Source organism: Elephantulus edwardii, unplaced genomic scaffold (genome assembly GCF_000299155.1).
Source record: "Elephantulus edwardii isolate Elephantulus edwardi_28Jun2011 unplaced genomic scaffold, EleEdw1.0 scaffold00027, whole genome shotgun sequence".
In the NCBI taxonomy this organism is placed as follows: Eukaryota; Metazoa; Chordata; class Mammalia; order Macroscelidea; family Macroscelididae; genus Elephantulus; species Elephantulus edwardii.
In genome coordinates this window covers 12,307,919-12,327,023 of record NW_006399777.1, presented here as the reverse complement: position 1 = coordinate 12,327,023, position 19,105 = coordinate 12,307,919, and the positions used below count along the sequence as shown (strand labels likewise).

Genomic DNA, 19,105 nt, shown 5'->3' with positions numbered 1-19,105 from the left:
AATTTGGATCTTCACCTTGGACCTGGCAGAGAAGCAAGAGTCAGAAGGGGCACCTAGAAATGATACTTAGATAATTATTGACCTCAAATGAGTGAAATTAGGTATTTATAAGTTAGTACTTTGTATTCTTAACCATTGCTGTGGCTGTTAAACTGCATACTCACTTTTTTTTTACCATTTAATATAACCTTCAGAAGCTTGTGGCAAGGAACCTGGGTCTGGATCTTTTAGAGATTCTGTGACCAGCCTGGTCCAATAGGCATACTTACTGATGCTGTAACCTGACCAGAACTCAGATTTCTTGGCAAGTTTTAAGGACTACAAAAAATGAATAACTTGAAGAGTCGGGGAAAGTTTCTATTTTTTACTTGAATAGGAAATAGGATGTTTCAGTGATTCCAGCAACTAATTACCCTCCTATTGGGTTTAAACAAAGCTGTACCTTTTCTTCATAGTATAAGAAGAACTAGACTGTCAGGTAATAGGCCTGTGTTCTCTCTAACCCTAGTAGTAAACCAGAGCCGTAGCCACGGTGGTTCTGACTTCCATGACCCTCGAAGCCCAAAGAACTGCCTCGTAGCATTTCCTGGACTGTGCATCTTGACGGAAGTAGACTACCATGTCTTTTTCCTGCAGAGTAATTGGCGGGTTAAAACCACTGACCAGGCATCCGCTGACGCATGTGTCGTCAGTTCCCCTTCGTGTTCTCTTTAGGTTGTAAAAATCTGAACTTGAAGGACAAGTTGGTCATTAAGAAGAATGCCTCCTGTCCATGTGCCCACAAACATGGTACCCTGTGGTAGGTTATTTAAATGTGATTTTTTTGTTGTTAATTTTAGACTCTTTTTTTTTTTATCAGAACAATGCCGCAAAAAAAGAAGAGTCAGAAACTACAAACAAAACTGAGCCTTCCAAGAAGCTGTCTGTGGAGAGAGTGTATCAGAAGAAGACGCAGCTGGAGCACATCCTCCTCCGTCCTGACACGTATATCGGATCAGTGGAGCCATTGACTCAGGTATTGACTGGCTAACACGTATTGAAATTGTCGGGGGAATGTGCGCCCATTTTTTACTATCTAGTAAACATTTTTTTTTGTTCTATTATTCTTTGCTATTGTGTACCACCGAGTCAGGACCAGCGTCGCTGCCCCTCCAGAGGCTTTTCTGAGGCTGTTAGGGTGCTCATCTTTCTTTCAATGTAGCAGGTGGTGGATTTGAACCACTTGACTTTGGGTTGACAGTGCAACTCCTTAAGCCTTAATGCACCAAAGCTCTTATAGTTATGAGTAGAATATCATAAATATTACCATTTTGCATGCAAAACTGCCTTATTTTTTCCAATGTGGTTAAAAACAGTAAAGCCTCAAATTAATCTTCTTTATGTTAATTTCTGTATATTCTTTTTGAATACTCGACCCTCTTTGATTGTTAGCAAAGTTGAAGTAAAGATCTCGTTGAGGTAGAAATACTTTTCTTCTTGAGATAAATGTTCTCAGGAGAAAGTATAGAATAGAACAAGATAAATAGGAGACATGGTGCTTTGTGACATTTTTAATGTTATGGCTTACTTTAATGATAGTACCTTTCACACCCACACCCCCCCACTTACACACCCCCTCCACACCCCTGTACCCATGACTCTTCATTTCATATTTAGTATACCTCAAGTGTGTGAGATGGAGAGTTCAAAATCCGTGGCTCCAAAGAGCAGCTTGGTTTCCTCTGTCCAGGATAAACCTGCCTGTTCTCTTGACCATCCGTGGTGTGTCCAGTTCTCTTTTCCAGCACCACAGCTCAAAAGCATCAATTATTCTTCTGTCTTTTTTTAAAAAAAATTATTTTATTAATTTTAATGAAAGTTTACAGACTTAGGGTTTCCAGTCATTCATTGTTGCACTTCTCTCACTGCCAACTCCGTCTCCCCAATTCACTCTTCTTCTTGAAAAAGAAAACTTTTTCACTGTTACACAATCCCTCCGCCCAAGTCCACTCCACTGTGCAGCCTTCATTCTGGACTCCTGTGATGACAATAATACCCAATCACATATCCCTTTTAAACAGTTCTCTCCCTCATTTGTTTCTGTTATTTTTAGTCATTGTCTACTTCTCACATGCATAGCAAGCAGTTGAGAAGACTGTAGCTTGGATCAGGCACACCTTAGTCTCTAGACTGATATCATTTCTCAGAGATGTGAGATTGGCTCAGGATAGGGTGGAGTTCAGAGCCATTGTTTCATAGAGTCGCTATGAGTCATAGTCGACTCAACCAAACAGAACTGCAGTTATAGACTTATCTTATACATATGTATATGTTCTCATTCAGTCCTAACCATTTTGGTAAGTAGATGCTGTTTTGTCCATTTCATAGACAAGTAAAATGAATTTTAGTTCAATTTAAAAAATTTACCCAGATCTCTCAACTAGTAAGAACTGGAATTCAGATCTCTTTAACTCTGTTGTTTTAAAAGCTACCTCTATTATGGAAAAATAGATTGAGTAAAAGTATAAAGTAAATATGATTTTGTTTTTCTCTTTTACTTAAATATTGTTTCTGGTAATTGTCTTATTAAAGTTGACTTTATGTTTTTTTTATGCAAAATGAATAATTTATCAATTTTGGTATTATTTAAATTCATTATGAAAATAGCAGAATTGGTATTATTTACTGTAAGGCCCAAGTATTTCTGTAGTATTAATGATAGAATTGATGTTACTGTAAGGCCCAAGTATTTCTGTAGTATTAATGATAGAGTTGATGTTAAGGGCTTAAAGGTTTTTCAAAAGTGTTTCTTTCCTTTTCTGTTTGAATGCAGCTTATGTGGGTGTATGATGATGACGTAGGAATGAATTGTAGAGAGGTTACCTTTGTGCCCGGTTTATACAAGATTTTTGATGAAATTTTGGGTGAGTACTTGCTTAAGGTTTGTGACATTTATTTGTATTACCGTTATCATAATTTCCCTGTATGTAAAATGTTGCAACTAGACTACAGATTTTATAGGCACAGCTCTGGCTTTCGTGCTGAATATCCGTGTTCTTCAGGAAATTCATGCCTGGAAGCCTTCTATTGTCTTTCATCTCTCTGTCTTTGCAGCTCGGCTTTACTTTGTTAATTTGGGAAATGAATGTGCTGTATTTGATCTGCAAACTCACAGTTGGTCTGTGGTCCTGTATGTGAGGTCATTTGCCTTACACCAGGAGGACATGCTCAAAGTAGAGATCCTAGGGTCCGATCCATGCAGATTCAGTGAATCTGATGTAGGCATTTGTAGCTTTTTCACCAACAAATCAGTTCTTTCTATTGGGCTGCCACATTTAGCAGTGTTCTGCATGGTTTCTGTCCTGTCCTATCACATGATTGGTAGTTATGTCCTGTTGTATCACACGATTGGGTAGCTTATGTCCTGTCATATCACATGATTGGATAGCTTCCAGTGAAGTATGCATTCCTATCTCTCAGCTCCGTGAGATGCTGGCAGCTAGCAAGTGCTGTCAGTGAAGGGCCCTCTCAGGTTCTCTTCTGGCTCTTCTCACTGCAGGTTGAGGCTTCTCAGTGATGGGCTTATGTGGACCTCTGAGGTTCTCTTTTATTTTGGGTAGATTTCTTCTGATTTACTGGTGAAAGGACAGGCTTCTATGCTAAATATAAATGTACTTCAGAAAATTCATACCTTAGGTTTTAATATTTTCTTTGATGTCTCTGTTATAACTTTGCTTGGTTTATAAATTTGGTTTACTTACCATTTTGTGCCCTTCACTTTTGGGCTTCTGGCTCTCTACTTGATTTGACTGTTTTAGGTTTCACTGTGTTTATTAGGAACCTATTTCTGTTGTGATTTATGTTCAGTATGACAGCTAGCTGATTTAAAAATTTTTTTTAAAAGCAGTAATTAGGGGAGCTCTGGTGGCCTAGTGTCAAGAAGCTGCACTGCAATCCCAGAGATATGTGGTTCAAATCCACCAGATGCTCTGCCGGAGAAGGAGGGGCCATCTCCTCCTGTACCAGTCAGATCCAGTTTGACGGTACACACACACAAAATAATAAAATAAAAATAAAAAAAGCAGTAATTAATGAATGCAAAAGTATGTTTATTCCTTGTTACAGTACATACAGTACATTTTGATTCCCAAAGGGAGTAGACTGTCTTTGTGATTTAAATTGAAATTGGCAAGTTGCTTTTTTAGATCTACCTCTAGAAGTGCTATTACTGATAGAGATCCAGAGAAAGTAGTTCTTTGTACCCAAGAAAAAATAAAGTTAAGTTTTTTGTTTTAAAACCAAAATTCACTCTTGCCTTTAGCCCTAACATGAAGATGTGCAGATGTTTTTTATCTATTGTATGTCACCAAAACATGGTCGTGAGGTTGGTACGAGGCAGGACAGGGTTCTGACCTTTGTTAATAAAAGCAGTCAGTTCGATGACACCTAACAAAAACAGCAACAAAACACCACCCCCCCCCCACCCCGTGGGTTGCTTGTTCTGTCATAGAGTCAGAGGGCACCCAAAGCTGACCCACCAGCAGGTTTTCAGAGACAGTAGGTCTCATGCAAGCTGCTTGCTCATCTTTCTCCCACAGAGCACCTGGGAGCTTTGAACCATGCACCTTCAGGTTGACAGTGCAGCTCCTTAGCACGTGGGCACCATTACATAAGAGTAATCTGTGTGATACAAATTTTTGAAAAGAAAGTTTTGTATTGAAGTTAGAAGTACTTTCAGTAGTTATTTCATGTAGAAGCTTTAATTAATTAGTGATGCTTATATGATTGTGTTGATGTAGTATTTATATTCTTCATGTGTTATTCATCTAATGACTTCATTTTATAGTTAATGCAGCTGACAATAAACAGCGGGATAAGAACATGACCTGTATTAAAGTTTCTATTGATCCGTAAGTATGTTTTTAAGGTTGCTTTAAATTTTTTATGCTAAATAAGTTTATTTCAGAGAAGCTCTAAGTTAGGAATAGTCCCCAAATGAATAATGTCTGTGACTCACATCTATTGGTTTCCATGTTGCTTGTGACCTTGTGATTTTTGCCTCCTAGCCTGGGCTTTGTACTGTTTTCGTTTCTGCCCTCAGTCCTTCATGCCTTTTTACCCCAGGGGTACGTCTCCACTTTGCTGTGGATGCTCTGGTAGACCTTTTTATGTCTCGTTCTTTGATGCTGTGGGTGCCTTTTCATATCCTGGGGCAGTCACTCCCATCTTGTTGGGCTTGCTTAGAGTCTCAGGACTGAGGGCTGTTACTGGCATTGTTTCAGATACATGACGGGTTAAATTGACTTCTCATGACCGGTGTTTGAACTTGTCCATTATTTAGAAAACCACTTCTAAATTAGGAATTGCTGATATTATGGAATATATTTTGGGTCTTTAGTAGATTGTATCTGATTGATTTTTTTTGGACATAGTATGTAAAAGCAATTATTTTAAAATAGACATATTGTTACTCTGTATATTCTTAACACTTGCACAAGCATGTTTCTGTAAAACACAGTTTTAGAAATTTGGCATGATTTTAGAATTTATCTTTAATGAACATTGAAACTTTATCAGTGATCTAATTTCATATGGTGTGTTTCAGATTGACAATACAGAAAAACTAGTTTTACTCTGATATTTATTGTATTTTCTATAGCTTTTTTAAAAAAAGTTTTACCTGATAATTCTGTTGTGTAACTCTGCTGTTGAAGGTCTTGGTTTTTTATTTTTCCTTATTTTTGTTTTTGGATCCTGTCTGTGTTGAATGTATTTATATGGTGAGGTGCATAGGACACTATATTTTTTTTTTTTTTAGGACACTATATTTTTGAAAATTTTATATTGGTTTGTTACAAAATTTGCATATATTGTGCTTCACACTATCCTTCATTCATGTTGTGTTCCATACAATCATTCCTCTCATACTTTATAAAATCATTCACCATTAAACTACGCCCCCCACTTCCTTTACCCCCACTTCACCCACCAAATTGTGTGACGCTGTGGTTTCCCCCTGCCCACCGCCATTCCTCTGCTTCCATCCCTTCCCACTTTGGATGTTAATACATTTAATTTATTAGTTATCTTTTTGTTTTTATAATAATCCTATGCAGTATTTATCTTTAAGATACTGAGTTTACTCAGCATAATGCCCTCCAGTCTTTCCCAAGTTAGGTAGTAATTTTCAAAATCATTGTTCCTGAGTGCTGCATAGTATTCCATCATTTGGATGTACCATGATTTCTCCACCTGCCTGGTTGTTGTTGGACATCTGGCCTGTTTCCGTGTTCTTGCGATGGTGAATAACACGACAGGCTGAGAGTGGCACCTCGCTGGCAGTTTGAGTCCATGAGCAGCTCCCAGGGAGAAGGAGAGCCAGTCGCTTCTATGTGATTTACAGCCTCTGAAAACCCTTTGAAGGTCATTTCATTGTCACTTGATGGCATTGTTATTGCTATGAGTTGTTGAGTCACTTGTGATGCATAGCAGCCTTGTGCTGACCAGTCTCACTCATTCTGACACACTTCTCTCCATCGCCCTAGTCACTATCAGTCCTTTTCACCCAGGGTCATTTTCTCTGCTCCTTCCCTCCACCCTTCCAAGCATGATGTCCTTCTTCAAGGACCAGTTCCTCTTGGCCACATGCCCAAAGTGTGTGAGATGGAGCTTCAAAATCTTAGCCACCAAGGAGAAACCTGCTTTCACCTTCTCCAAGACATACCCGTTTGTTTTCTTGGTAGTCCGTGGTGTGTTCAAGGCTCTTCTGCAGCACCACAACTCAAAGGCATCAATTTTTCTTCTGTCATCCTTAGTCATTTTCCAGCTGTCTGATGATAGCAAGTAATTGTGAAGACCATGACCTGGATCAGGCACACCTTAGTCTCTAGACTGACATCATTGCTTCTCAGTAGTACTCTGTCAGTATCCTGACAGCAGATGGCACTGAGATATTAAAAAATTATGGAAAGCCCATTAACAGAATTCTAACTTTTACTTTGCTTTCTATCCTTTTACTTTACATATTTTTCTAGTGTTTATTGATAGACTTAAAACTATTATTCTTAAAAAAACAAACAAACAAAAACCTCCCCTATTATTCTTTTAAAAAATAATACACATGTGTCTAAAGAAGGGAAAATAGGACATGGAGGTACAGGGCCTTGAGTGTCTTTCCAAAAAGGGCCAGAGAGAATGAGAATAGCACGGTCCCTCACTGCCCCAGAACAGAAAGCAGATAAAGACTCTGTATCCCAGTCTCCTGCTGCCTGTAGAACCCCAGCAACAGCTTCTTTGTTCACTGCTGACTCACAGACTCACAGTTATGGTACCAACAATGGAGTTTATTCAGGGAGGAAGTTGGAGAGTAGTGGAGGCTATGGATACCTTACAGTATTAGTCCACACTTTAGCCCAACAGTTCAAAGGCACAGTCCCTCAGCAAGTCCAGGTTTCAGTTTAAGTTCAGCTGTCAAATCCACATCATACATCCAGCAAGGTTTGCCTTCAAGTAAACAAGCATCCAGCAGGTTATAAGTCAGCTACTCCTTCAAGCATCCAGCACAAACAGTCAAAACTTTAATGGTGGCCAGCACAAATGCAAGAAACTTCAGGTCACACCTGTGGATTCTTTATCCACAGCAATGCCACAGTCTCTCCACCACCAGGGTCTCACTCTTATCAGGGTTATACTGCTATAAGTCTTGCTTACCTCAAGTCTTGCTGCTTAGTGTGGGGAGCACTCTTTCTCTTCTCCTAGCCCCACAGCTGATGCTGATTTGCAAGACCATGTGTCTGCAGTTAAGGTAACTGGAGACCAGAGGGGGGTAACTCACAGTTGTTTTCTGTTGATTTGTAAGGTCTCTGAAGCTATTTGTAGAAAATACGTAGTTAATAAGGTATAGAGGGGGTCCTGATGGCATAGTGGTTAAGCTCTTGACAGCTAATGGAAAGGTTAGTGGTTTAATCTCATCAGTAGCTACATGGAGAAATCACCTGGCAACCTGGTGTGACAAATATTACAGCCAAGGAAAAATGTTATGGGTCAGTCCCCCTCTGTTCTGTAGGGTTGCTCTGCGTCAGAGTAACAATACAGTCTGTAAGCCAAAGCTAGGAACTATTTAGGACGGAAAAACTGTTGTGTAACACCTTCGTTACCTCTGTCTCTAGAGTTCATCCTTTTAGCTCTGAAAATAGGAAATGTTTGGAATTGTTACATACTCAGATGTTCAGTTGTGAACATGTTTGCCAGAAAGTGAGAGGACTTAATTATCTTCTGAGAGCTCCAGTAAATAATTTAGAGTTTTTGTTGTTATGGAGTTTCTTGGGTGGGATGTGAGGTGGGTTTTTTTTCATCTTTTCTTTTTTTCCCCTTGTTGATAGTCTCAATAAAAGGAGAGTGAAGAAACAGCGTGACTGAGTAGAGAGCTGAAATTATAATATGACCCTCAAAGTCTGTGTAGGTTTTGATTAGAGAAGGCGTCTAAATGAGAGAACGTCTAATGGAAGAAAATAGTTGAATTGAGAATGAGCAGAGTCAAATAATAGCGCCCTCCTGACGAACGGTAGGACGCACTTGTTCAGGGTAGTGGCGGTGAAATGTGGATACAGCTATGGGTATGAGTCCAGGGTCTTGAACATGCAGTAGGGACATGAACTACTCCTGAGTTTGGAGCAGCATGTTCTGTTATGAAAGCTTTAGTAAGTCTATTATTAAGCAGAATACATTTAAGGGAAATGGCTAGCAAGATTGTTGAAGTGTAACCCATGTTTGCGGTGGTATTAATCCATCCATGTATGTATGTAGCTTGTATATGCTGGTTTGCAGTCTGAGAGATTGACAGTTCGAATCCACCAGCCACTCTGTGTTAAGTAGATATCAAGGCATTATGATACAGTTGTTATTGTTGTGTGCCAAACAGTGGTCTTTGTTGTGTGCCTTTGAATCGGAACCGACTGATAGCCGACCCTCTAATGAGTTTTCAGAGGCAGAAAATCACAATTGCTCATCTTTCTCCCCTGGAGCAGCTGGTAGATTTGAACCACTGCCTTTGGGTTGGCAGTACAGCTCTTTAGCACTAAGTCACTGGAGCTCTTCCTAAATGGTAGAGTTGACAGAATTTTTCTGTCTGTGCTATTGCCTGTGCCAAGTCGGCGTGAACTATAGGAGCTTCTACGCCATATATCTCAGTGTTAAAGCTGATGGCTGGGGTGCCTCTGCAAAATAAAAACCCGTTACGAGTGAAAATCGGCAATATCTCCTCACTGGAAAACTTTGCGATTATAAAGTGAGCGCTACAGTAGAAATAAGGAAAGCACTTTGGCTGACCACGGGAGATTTTCGAGAGCATCCCTGTCCCATGGGTCACGTACATTAGGCGGGAAAGGAAAGGAAAGGGTCTGCGGTTGATGAATCTGCAGAACCTGTGGCTCTTCTGGCAGTATGGTCACCGCGCAGGCCTGTGAAGACAGCCTTCCTTTCTAATCGACCACTTGTTACTTTTTAATTTGTAAAACTTGAGTGCTCTTGTAACATCATTCGAAGTTGAGAATCCTTTCCCAGGGAGAATCATCATGTACAGACCACAGTGATCCTGTTTGAGTTACGTACTTTGGGGTAGAAACATAGCTTCAGATATTTTGTTGAAGTAGAAGCTCTGGAAACAGCAGTGTCCTCCAAATAGTAATTTCTAGCGTCTTGCTTATAGTTATTTGCCTTTTGTTCTGCATTTTTTTAAAATGGAATTCAATCAGTGTTTCTTTAAATTATTTTAAAGTCTAGTTTTGCTTTTTTCTTTACAGCGAATCTAATATTATAAGCATTTGGAATAATGGGAAAGGCATACCAGTAGTAGAACATAAAGTAGAGAAAGTGTATGTTCCTGCTTTAATTTTCGGACAACTTTTAACATCCAGTAATTATGACGATGATGAGAAAAAAGTTACAGGTAAGATGTAAAGGCCTTCGTTGAAATTTAGATAAAAAAAATTAAGTTCTTATCAAATCTTGCTAACCTCTCCCCCCCCAATATAAAAATATTCTAGAAAATGAAGCCTGTGCAGTTTTATTTTGGGAGAAAATCCTTTTTAGAATATCTGTAAAACATTGTTATACGTAGATACTTGCACATTAATGTTCATTGAAGCATTATTCACAAATAGCTGAGAGGCAAAACCAACCTAGATGTGTATGAAGAAATGAATGGATAAGACAAAAGGTGGTGTGTATAATGCTGTGCTATCCAGCCTTAGAAACAGAATGCAGTTCTAATATATGTTACAATGTAGATGAACTTGAAAACATCACCTCAGGTGAAACAAGCTAAGGGCTAGAAGGACAAGTAGTATATGACCCCATTTATACAGAGTATCAAGTCAAATAAACAAATGCATGGATACAAAATTAGACTAGTGATTGCCTTGAGCTGGGTGGAGGATTTCAAGTTACTGCTTAATGGTGAATACCAGACTTCTGGAGCTTCTGCAGCTTCTGCGTGGAGTGATGTAAAAATTGTGGAAGCACCTAGTAGTTGTACAACATTGTATGGTTAATGCCTCTTGCAGAGTACACAGAAAAATAGTTTAGATGCTAAAGGAGATATATATTGTACCCCTTTTTTGAAAAAAAAAAAAAAAAGCAGCTTTTGTAGATAAGCATTACCCTGGTGATAGAGGATAAGATATATTACAGGCTTCAGCTTGATAGCACGTGGACTTTAACGCTAGGACTGCCGGGCCTCCAACCTGATTGATAGTTTTGAGTTTTGATTCGGAGTCAGACTGCTGTGATTCCTGTGTATGTGCATTTGTTCTCCCATGAACGCCCTGTACTTTGGTATTAATTTCAGGTTGTTTAATTCATTGATGTTAATGACCTTCCCCAGGTTTATGTTTGCACTGAAGCATGTGATGCTACTAAGTAGCGGCCCTCTGGAGACGTGGGCTCTGCCGGCAGCTCCTGGGGGGTGTGGGGGGACAGATGGCCGGTCTCCTCTCGTTGCAGTGTACAGCCTGGGAAACCTGGGGGAGAGTTAGGAATTGGAATCAGCTCATTGCCAGGGTGAGAATACAAAGCCCGTCCTCCCCGGAGAGTGGGCCACTCTCTTCCTAACTCTACTTACTCGTCAGCTCCGGTCTCCCTGCACTTGCCAGGTCTAAATATTTCACAGACAATATATGACTTCTTGTGACTGACTTATTTCCTCAGTGTTTTCAGGTTCGTCCAGGTGGTAGCATGAATTGGTGCTTCATCTCCTCAGGGCTAAGGAATGTTTGGTGTATGTGTATGTACACACACACGCACTTTATCCATTTCTCTGTTGGTAGACATTTACATTTTTACCATCATTTGGTTATTGTTTATTGTGCTGCAATGAATATTGATGTGCAAGTATCTGCTAGGTTCCATTCTCCCCTCCCCCTCCACACACCCCGCTTTCAGATATTTGAATAAATATTCAGGAGTGAAATTGCTAGGCTGCATGGTAATTTTGTGTTCAGCATTTTTAGAGACTGCCAAATCATTTTCCACAATCACTGTACCATTGTGTGATTCCACCTGCCGCAGATGAGGGATCCACCCAAATACTTTTAATTGTTTCCCTCAGGAAGGTCAAGGTTGAAAATCTAAACTCTTTGTCAATATAGTTGAATATGACTTGACCAAAAAAAAAATCTTGTTTGTTTTGCTTGAGTAGGCAGTTTCTTTTCAAACCAAGGCTCTAAGAAGCAATATAAATTAAAAATTTATAACATGGAAGTGATTTTGATAGAAAAGACTATGATAAATCAGTTACGCAGGCTTACCTGTGAGATATAAAGCTAGTTTCATGGAAATTGTATTAGAATCCGTTTCCGAAAGCAATATTGCTTATGTATGCTATATGAATACTAGATCTTAACTGTGTACTTTAAATAAAGAAGTCTGAATGTGCTCTTTGAACGTGCATTAGAGGATTGATAAGTGAGCCCAAGGTAATAAAGTTACTTTGAAACAATTTCTTTTAACATTTTCACAATTTTTGTTACAGGTGGCCGTAATGGCTATGGTGCAAAACTTTGTAATATTTTCAGTACAAAGTTTACAGTTGAAACAGCCTGCAAAGAATATAAACATAGTTTTAAACAGGTATGACATCTAAATCATATACCCTGTCTGCCCTAGAATGTCTAGGGAATTTTAGATAAGCCATTAATGTTTCATTCTTTTAAAAAGATTTAATCCTTTTCCTTTAACCTAAGTATATTGGTAAAAAATGACCTGGACTTGACAGACTCACTGAAACTTATTCCCTTTGTTGTTGTTGTTGTTGTTGTTGTTGTAAGAGGCCGTTGAGTTGTGTATGACTCATAGCAACCCTGTGAACAACAGATCTGAACCCTGTTCTGACCTGGGCCACCCTCATCAGGCCTTCCTCTTAGCATGCTTGAAAACGTAGTCATTAACTCCTCAAATTAATGTATATTTTATTCATTATGAGTCTTGGAAGATAAAACATTTCAAGTAAATATTTCTTTTAGAAAAAACATGATCCTGTTTACTTTTATAAACTGTGATCTTTGGCAATATATTATTAAGTGCAGCTGTTTCTCAATACATTATTGTAAAAGGGTTAAGATTTTTCATCTGTAGTTTAAGGATTTATTCCATTTGCTGTTAGGTTAGGAAATAAATGTTCTTGAGGTAAAGGAATATACCTCATAAGCTCTCCTAACTATGGAAGGTAGAAAGAAGCATTTTAGAAATGTTGAGTTTGGTGGTTTTGTGGTTTATTTTTCCAGACATGGATGAATAATATGATGAAGACTTCGGAAGCCAAAATTAAACATTTTGATGGTGAGGATTACACATGTATAACATTCCAACCAGATCTGTCCAAATTTAAGATGGAAAAACTTGATAAGGATATTGTGGCTCTTATGACCAGAAGAGCCTATGACCTGGCAGGTTCCTGCAAAGGGGTCAAAGTCATGTTCAATGGAAAGAAACTGCCTGTAAGTGCCTCATAACGTAGTAATACTTGGCCATTGGGCTCTCACTTTGTAAATCTAAAGTGTTAACAATACTGCTTTTGTTTTGAAATTAATAGGTAAATGGATTTCGCAGTTATGTAGACCTTTATGTGAAAGACAAATTGGATGAAACTGGAGTGGCCCTGAAGGTCATTCATGAGCTTGCAAATGAAAGATGGGATGTTTGTCTTACTCTGAGTGAAAAAGGATTCCAGCAAATCAGCTTTGTAAATAGCATTGCAACTACAAAAGTGAGCATCAGCTTCTTTGTTTCCAAGTCAGTGTTGAAATAATCTGTCACCAGAAAGAGCAAAATAACTACCATCTCAAAAAAATCCCACCCACACGTAAAACCCCAAACAAAAAAACCTCAGCACTTAAATCTCCTTCGACTTTGGAGAAGGATGGTTGTTTTTAATGAAATACCTGTTCTGCAGTTTACTTAAATATCCACTGAAAAATGAGAGTGTGTGTGTGTGTGTGTGTGTGTGTGTGTGTGTGTGTGTGTATACACATATATACATACATATATCTATAAAGATTATGTATACGCAGGTTCATATATTTATGTTCTAAAGCATTTAGAATGATGGCATAGCCCTTGTTTTCTATTTTGGATTTCAGGTCTAGAAGTGAGATTAATAATAGATAAACCTATTTTGGGTCAGGTGTACAGCACATTCTCTGCTTTGGAGCTGTCTAAGCATCTGCTTAGGTTGCCTAACATTGTTTTTTATGCTCAGTGGGTAAATGGATGCTTTTAGATGAGAAGAATTTGTCTTTTTCGAAATCTCAATGCCAGTGAAAGAGATCAGATATCTTAGAATGGCAGGTAACATGACACATTTCAAGTTCAAGTTGTTACAGTTTCTTTTTTCCATGGTGGCTTTTGAAAAATAATGTGGGATTACTTTACTGGTAAACAACCTTGCTGCCAGTCCAGGTCGCATTTAATTGCATGTAATAGGGACCTAATGCCTGGTTCCTCAGCATGTCAGGCTTTTACCTCCTTGTAAGTGAGGAGTCGACGGGGGGTCCTAGAAAGTACCATGGCACCACCATACCACCAGGGTCCTGCATTTGCTGTGCTTAGATGTGGCTCTCATTCTCAGGACCTTAAGATGCCCGCTGTGCTTCTGTGCCCAGCTGAGCTTTTGGGGAAAGAGAACTGAGAAGGGCAAGTACATTAGCCAAGGAAATATTTACCTTTTTATCAGGAAAACTAGAACTTTCTTGGAAGCCCCACCCATGAATCTCTGCTTACATCTCTGAGTCACATGGCTACTCATAACTGCACAGGAGTCTGGGTTGACGGGCTATTTTTAACATACTTCTGGTTAAAAACAAAGTTGGCTTTAGTTTTTGGCTGTTTGCAGCTAAGTGGAGTTTATTGTTTGCCTTTTACGCATTTGGAAACCAGAATTAATACTTTTACAGAATTCATTTTACACCTCTGGAAACTAGAATGAATAATGTTGAATTATAAAAAATTGTGATGATTAAACATTCACGCTAGAAAAATGTGAAAGTATTCAGTTAACTAGAAAAGATACTCTGTCTTATTCTTTTTTAGGGCGGACGACACGTTGATTATGTAGTTGATCAAGTTGTTGGTAAACTGATTGAAGTAGTGAAGAAAAAGAACAAAGCTGGGGTATCAGTGAAACCATTTCAAGTAAGTTAGGCTTTGTATGTGTATATATTTATATAAAATATGTAAATTTATACAATTTTTAAGAAAATGACTAAAAAGGTTCTTATATTGACCTTTATTTTTCTGGTTTTTTCATCAGGTCAAAAACCACATATGGGTTTTTATTAACTGCCTTATTGAAAACCCAACTTTTGATTCTCAGACTAAGGAAAACATGACTTTACAGCCCAAAAGTTTTGGGTCCAAATGCCAACTATCAGAAAAATTTTTTAAAGCAGTGAGTAAAACTTTTATATTCAGTGTGTTATTGTTATGAGTTGATCATAGTTTTTAAAAACGGAAATATTTCCTTTATTAAAAACAGTGAGTTTTTGATGAGAGCTTGTGTTTCTTTTTGACAGTTTCTTCACACTGTTCACTGACATTAGTTACATTTATCATAATATGCCTGCATTTGCTTTGTGTTCTGTTTGTTCCTTTTCTAGTGTTCTAATTTCCCTAATCTCTGGATCTTGAATCTTTGCTCTTCAGTAATTGTTGCCCGTTGGCCTTGCACTTGTGCCTTTGAAGTAGGACACTGACCTTGTAGCTTCTCCGTTTTGCTTTGTGGACCACGCTGCTTTTGGCTGATGGATGATCTGAGAGTAGAGCTGAAAGAGTGTCGTAGAACGGTGGCCTCAGGGCGTTGCTGTGTGTTCATTTGTCTACACCGCCCCTCCCCTCCCCAAACCCACAGGACAGTCGTCTCAGGGTGTCTCTGTGTGTTCATTTGTCTGCACTCCCCTCCCCTCCCCAAACCCTTAGGACGGTAGTCTCAGGGAGTCTCTGTTTGTTCATTTGTCTGCCTTCCCGTGTCTCCATGCCCTCCTTTCCTACCCCCCCCACTGTATGTTGGACCAATGGTAGTGTCTCTGGTCAGAACACTGAGTGGTGGGAGCTGGGGCACCGTCCATGGGGTGCTGCTCTGCTGACCCTCTAGGCCTTCTAATGGCTCCTGGGAGGAAAGGCGGGCAGTCACCTCCGGTGCAATTTCTGCCTCAGAACCTCACGGAGCCTTAGCTATGGATTCGCTCTAACTTTGTGATGGGAGTGAGCCAGTGAGACTCTCTAAGCAGATAAAGTTGTGGCTCATGTAGGCTTGTTTCTTCTCTGTGAATTTGGGTACCTCGCTGTTTGGCTCCTGACCCATGTCTTTGATGGTGACTTGTAAGCTTTTAAGACCATTCAGTACTACTTACTTCACTCAGATACAGATCATAATTTTTGTGAACTGTGTTATGACTGAATTGTTCTCTTGAGTCCTGAGCGGTCGCACCCAAAGGTCAGTATCTGTGGAGTATGATTCTGACTTGGTTAAGCCACTTACCAAGTGTGTTTGTTTTTGTTTAGGGTACAGGAGACTAATCCAAACTTACAAGGAACCATGTCAAAAGCAGAGCAGTGTAGAATTCTTGGAGTTCAGTAATCCCCTAGTTAGAGCGCGCTGAATGCAACTTCCCCTTTGAATAACAGTTTGTTTGGCCCCTTTTCTGTTGTTTTAAAAACAAGTTCATTGCCATCTGATTGGAACCGAATCATAGCTGACCTTTCAGTGGCTTTTCAAAGGCTATAAATCACAAGGTAGGAGATTGCCTTTCTTCCTCCGGGGATCGGCTGATGGATTTGAATCAACAGAGAGATGCTGCCCTGGTTTGTAGGGTAACACAGACAGACCCCATCATCAGAGCTCCCTGTTCTCCTTAGTGAATGAAATTTAGTGTAATATATCCACATCTTGGAAGCAGGAGTGACGTCCACTTCCTAAATACCATGCTTCCGGAAGTTTTGTAATAAATGTCGATAGTTGTAGAGGGGCTTCAGGCCGTTTGTTCATAGGGTCGCTGTGAGTTGTGCTTGACTCGAAGGCAATCGACAGCAAACGAGCACAACTACCTGTACACACATATCCATGTCTTCAGGTACCTATGTTTATTTCGTGGGACCTGGTAGCATAGCGGTTCATGTGTTGGGCTGCTAATTGAAAGGTGAACGGTTCAAGGTCACCAGCCACTCTGTGGGAGAAAGACCGAGAGTTTCCTTCCCTTAAGACTTAGAGTCTTAGGAGAGTCTTCTTCCTTTAAGACTTACAGTCCTAGAAGCCTGTTGGGGGGCTGATGAGAGCTGGGGTGCTAGGAATCAAAGCTGCCCTGAGCCGGGGTGAAGCGAACCAGGGCCACCCTGAGGGCAGTGGTTTACCTGGGTTATGGGTACTTGTCTTTATGGTCACCTGTGTGCACACCTGCGTGGACACACGTACCTTGTACGTTCAGACCTTCAGTTTTACTTGAGTTGTGTTGTGCTCACTGGGTCCACACTCAGGCCTGCTGTTTGGTCCCTGGAAATTAAGTGGTATCTGTGGTAAAATGTGCCCACCTCTTCCCTAAGTGCAGGGACAGGGCACAGTGTGTCGCACATTGTGCTGTTAATAGGAAGGTCAGTGTTTGGAATCCCTCGGCTTCTTTGTGGGAGAAGGCTGGGTGGTCTCCTCCTGTAAAGCCCTAGACCCTCAGAGTCCAGGTGGAGGATCCCACCTCACCGTGAGGTGAAAGAGACTCGACAGCAGTGACCTGGGTGGTGACTGAGTGTCTGCTTAAGAGTGGCGTTGCCGGATGATGTGCAGAGCTATTTCCAGTTTTTAATGAAGGGATGTGATTATGTCATTTTCTTGATTGATTTATTCTGTTCACCACTAGTTTCTCTCCTAACCATGGTTATGAACATGCTTATATTTCAGACTAACTCCTAGGAGTAAACTGTCGTTTTGTGAAACAGCGACATTATCCTGTTGAGGATGAAGCCATTGGCAGTGATGTGACTGACTGTGCACCTTTGCTCCTGGCTTCCTTTCTGTTCTTCTTTGAGCGTTATCCTTTTTCACCTTTACATGTCTTAAAATCTCGCTTTGCTTTGCATATATTTCCTGAGATATTTTGAACATATATATAGGCAAATCACAAAGTTCTAAGTCGTCCTAGTTTCTGCTAGAAGCCTCTTGTAACCTGCTGTTGTATGTGATAGAGATTTGCCTCAGCTCCCGACGTCACTGACATGATCAGTAAATGTGTTTGAAGTACCTTTGAAAATACTGTGTCCAGAGAGTGTACAGATGAATAAATCACACACACACGTACACACACTCGCTCCTTTTGGAATTTTATAGCTTATTGGGGAGGTAGTTTCACATACTTTGGACATGTTGCTCAGAGAGGCTGTTTGCGGAAAGGAACATCATGCAAGGAAAGGTAGAGGCCCAGAGGGAGAGAGGAAGACCCCCAAAGAGATGGAGTGATGTGAGGATTGCAGCAGTGGGTCAGGTATCACAGATGATGAAGATGGGACAGAGTAGGACAGGATTCCGGTCTGTTGGTCATCAGGTCACTGTAAGGCCTACTTGACTTGATGGCACCTAAAAGCAGCTATATCTTCTGCCATAAAAATAACCTCTTTGTCAAGTACCAGCCCTGGAATTTCAGAGGTGGTTTCTCACACACACAAAATGTGGGTTTGGGTCCTAAATAGATACAGCTAGTCCTTTAGGCTCTAATCACTTTGAATTGGGTAGTAGAAATAGTCTAGATGGATTGTTCCCCAAAATTCCTGCTGGTATGATAGCTTTCTCATGATGAAGTGATTTGTTTTTAGGTTTTGTCTTTTGTTCCCCTCCCCCCCATTTTGGGTGGAATATTTAAATTTTCTCAAAGTGGTTGTTTTTGTGTCTCAGGTAGTCCAGAAAACTTTTGCGATACACCTAAAATTCAGCCACTATAATCATGTGGAGGGAAGAATCCCACCTTAGACCATATTGTTGTCAAGTGCTGTAGAGTCATAGACGACCCGTTGTGACCCTCTGGACGAAAGTCTTGAACACAAAACTTTCATCTTTTCTCCAAGTTCATAGAGGTTCCAAAGGCAAGATTTTCTGGAAGTGGATGCCACTCCTGCAGATGCACAAAACCCAGAAGGCTTTTTAAATATGAGGCCGAATCCAATCAGCTCATACCCTAGTGCAATCAGTAGCCACACCCTAGTCTCAACCCCAAACCAGAAAATACACCTTTGCAGAATCCAGCCGTTACACTCATCTTCCCAGTCTGGAAAGGGTCAACTTAGGGTGTAGAGTTGGTGATATATCACTTCTTTCATTTTTGGGTTACTATCTTATCAGATGCTGATTCACTGCAGGAAACAGTATATAAATTTGAGTTCCTTATCACCTGGATATAAAGAAGAAATATATTTGTAAATTCCCTAGTTTATCCCAATAGTCTTTTCATGTTAGTGATTCTTCTTTGTCACAGATTAGGTATTATTTGCATGAAAAGAGTCCAAAATAAGAGCTGTATAGTAAAGTGGACTGGTGAGGGGATTGTATAACAATGAAATAATTTTTTTTTTCTTTTCAAAGAGAAAAGCAAACTGAGGG

The 19,105-nt window shown here is 39.9% G+C and overlaps 1 protein-coding gene across 1 annotated transcript in view; it reads left to right on the top strand.

Annotated features, from left to right (window-relative positions):
* Positions 1-844: 844 nt before the first annotated feature.
* The window catches only part of TOP2B (topoisomerase (DNA) II beta 180kDa), a 58,002-nt gene continuing 39,741 nt past the window's right edge, over positions 845-19,105 (top strand). The window contains exons 1-9 of the mRNA XM_006883352.1: positions 845-1,015; positions 2,813-2,903; positions 4,826-4,889; positions 9,780-9,925; positions 12,008-12,105; positions 12,759-12,971; positions 13,067-13,240; positions 14,563-14,664; positions 14,783-14,920. Of these exons, the coding sequence (XP_006883414.1) occupies positions 2,816-2,903; positions 4,826-4,889; positions 9,780-9,925; positions 12,008-12,105; positions 12,759-12,971; positions 13,067-13,240; positions 14,563-14,664; positions 14,783-14,920 (1,023 nt within the window). The 5' untranslated portion in view covers positions 845-1,015; positions 2,813-2,815. The remainder of the gene's footprint in view (positions 1,016-2,812; positions 2,904-4,825; positions 4,890-9,779; positions 9,926-12,007; positions 12,106-12,758; positions 12,972-13,066; positions 13,241-14,562; positions 14,665-14,782; positions 14,921-19,105) is intronic.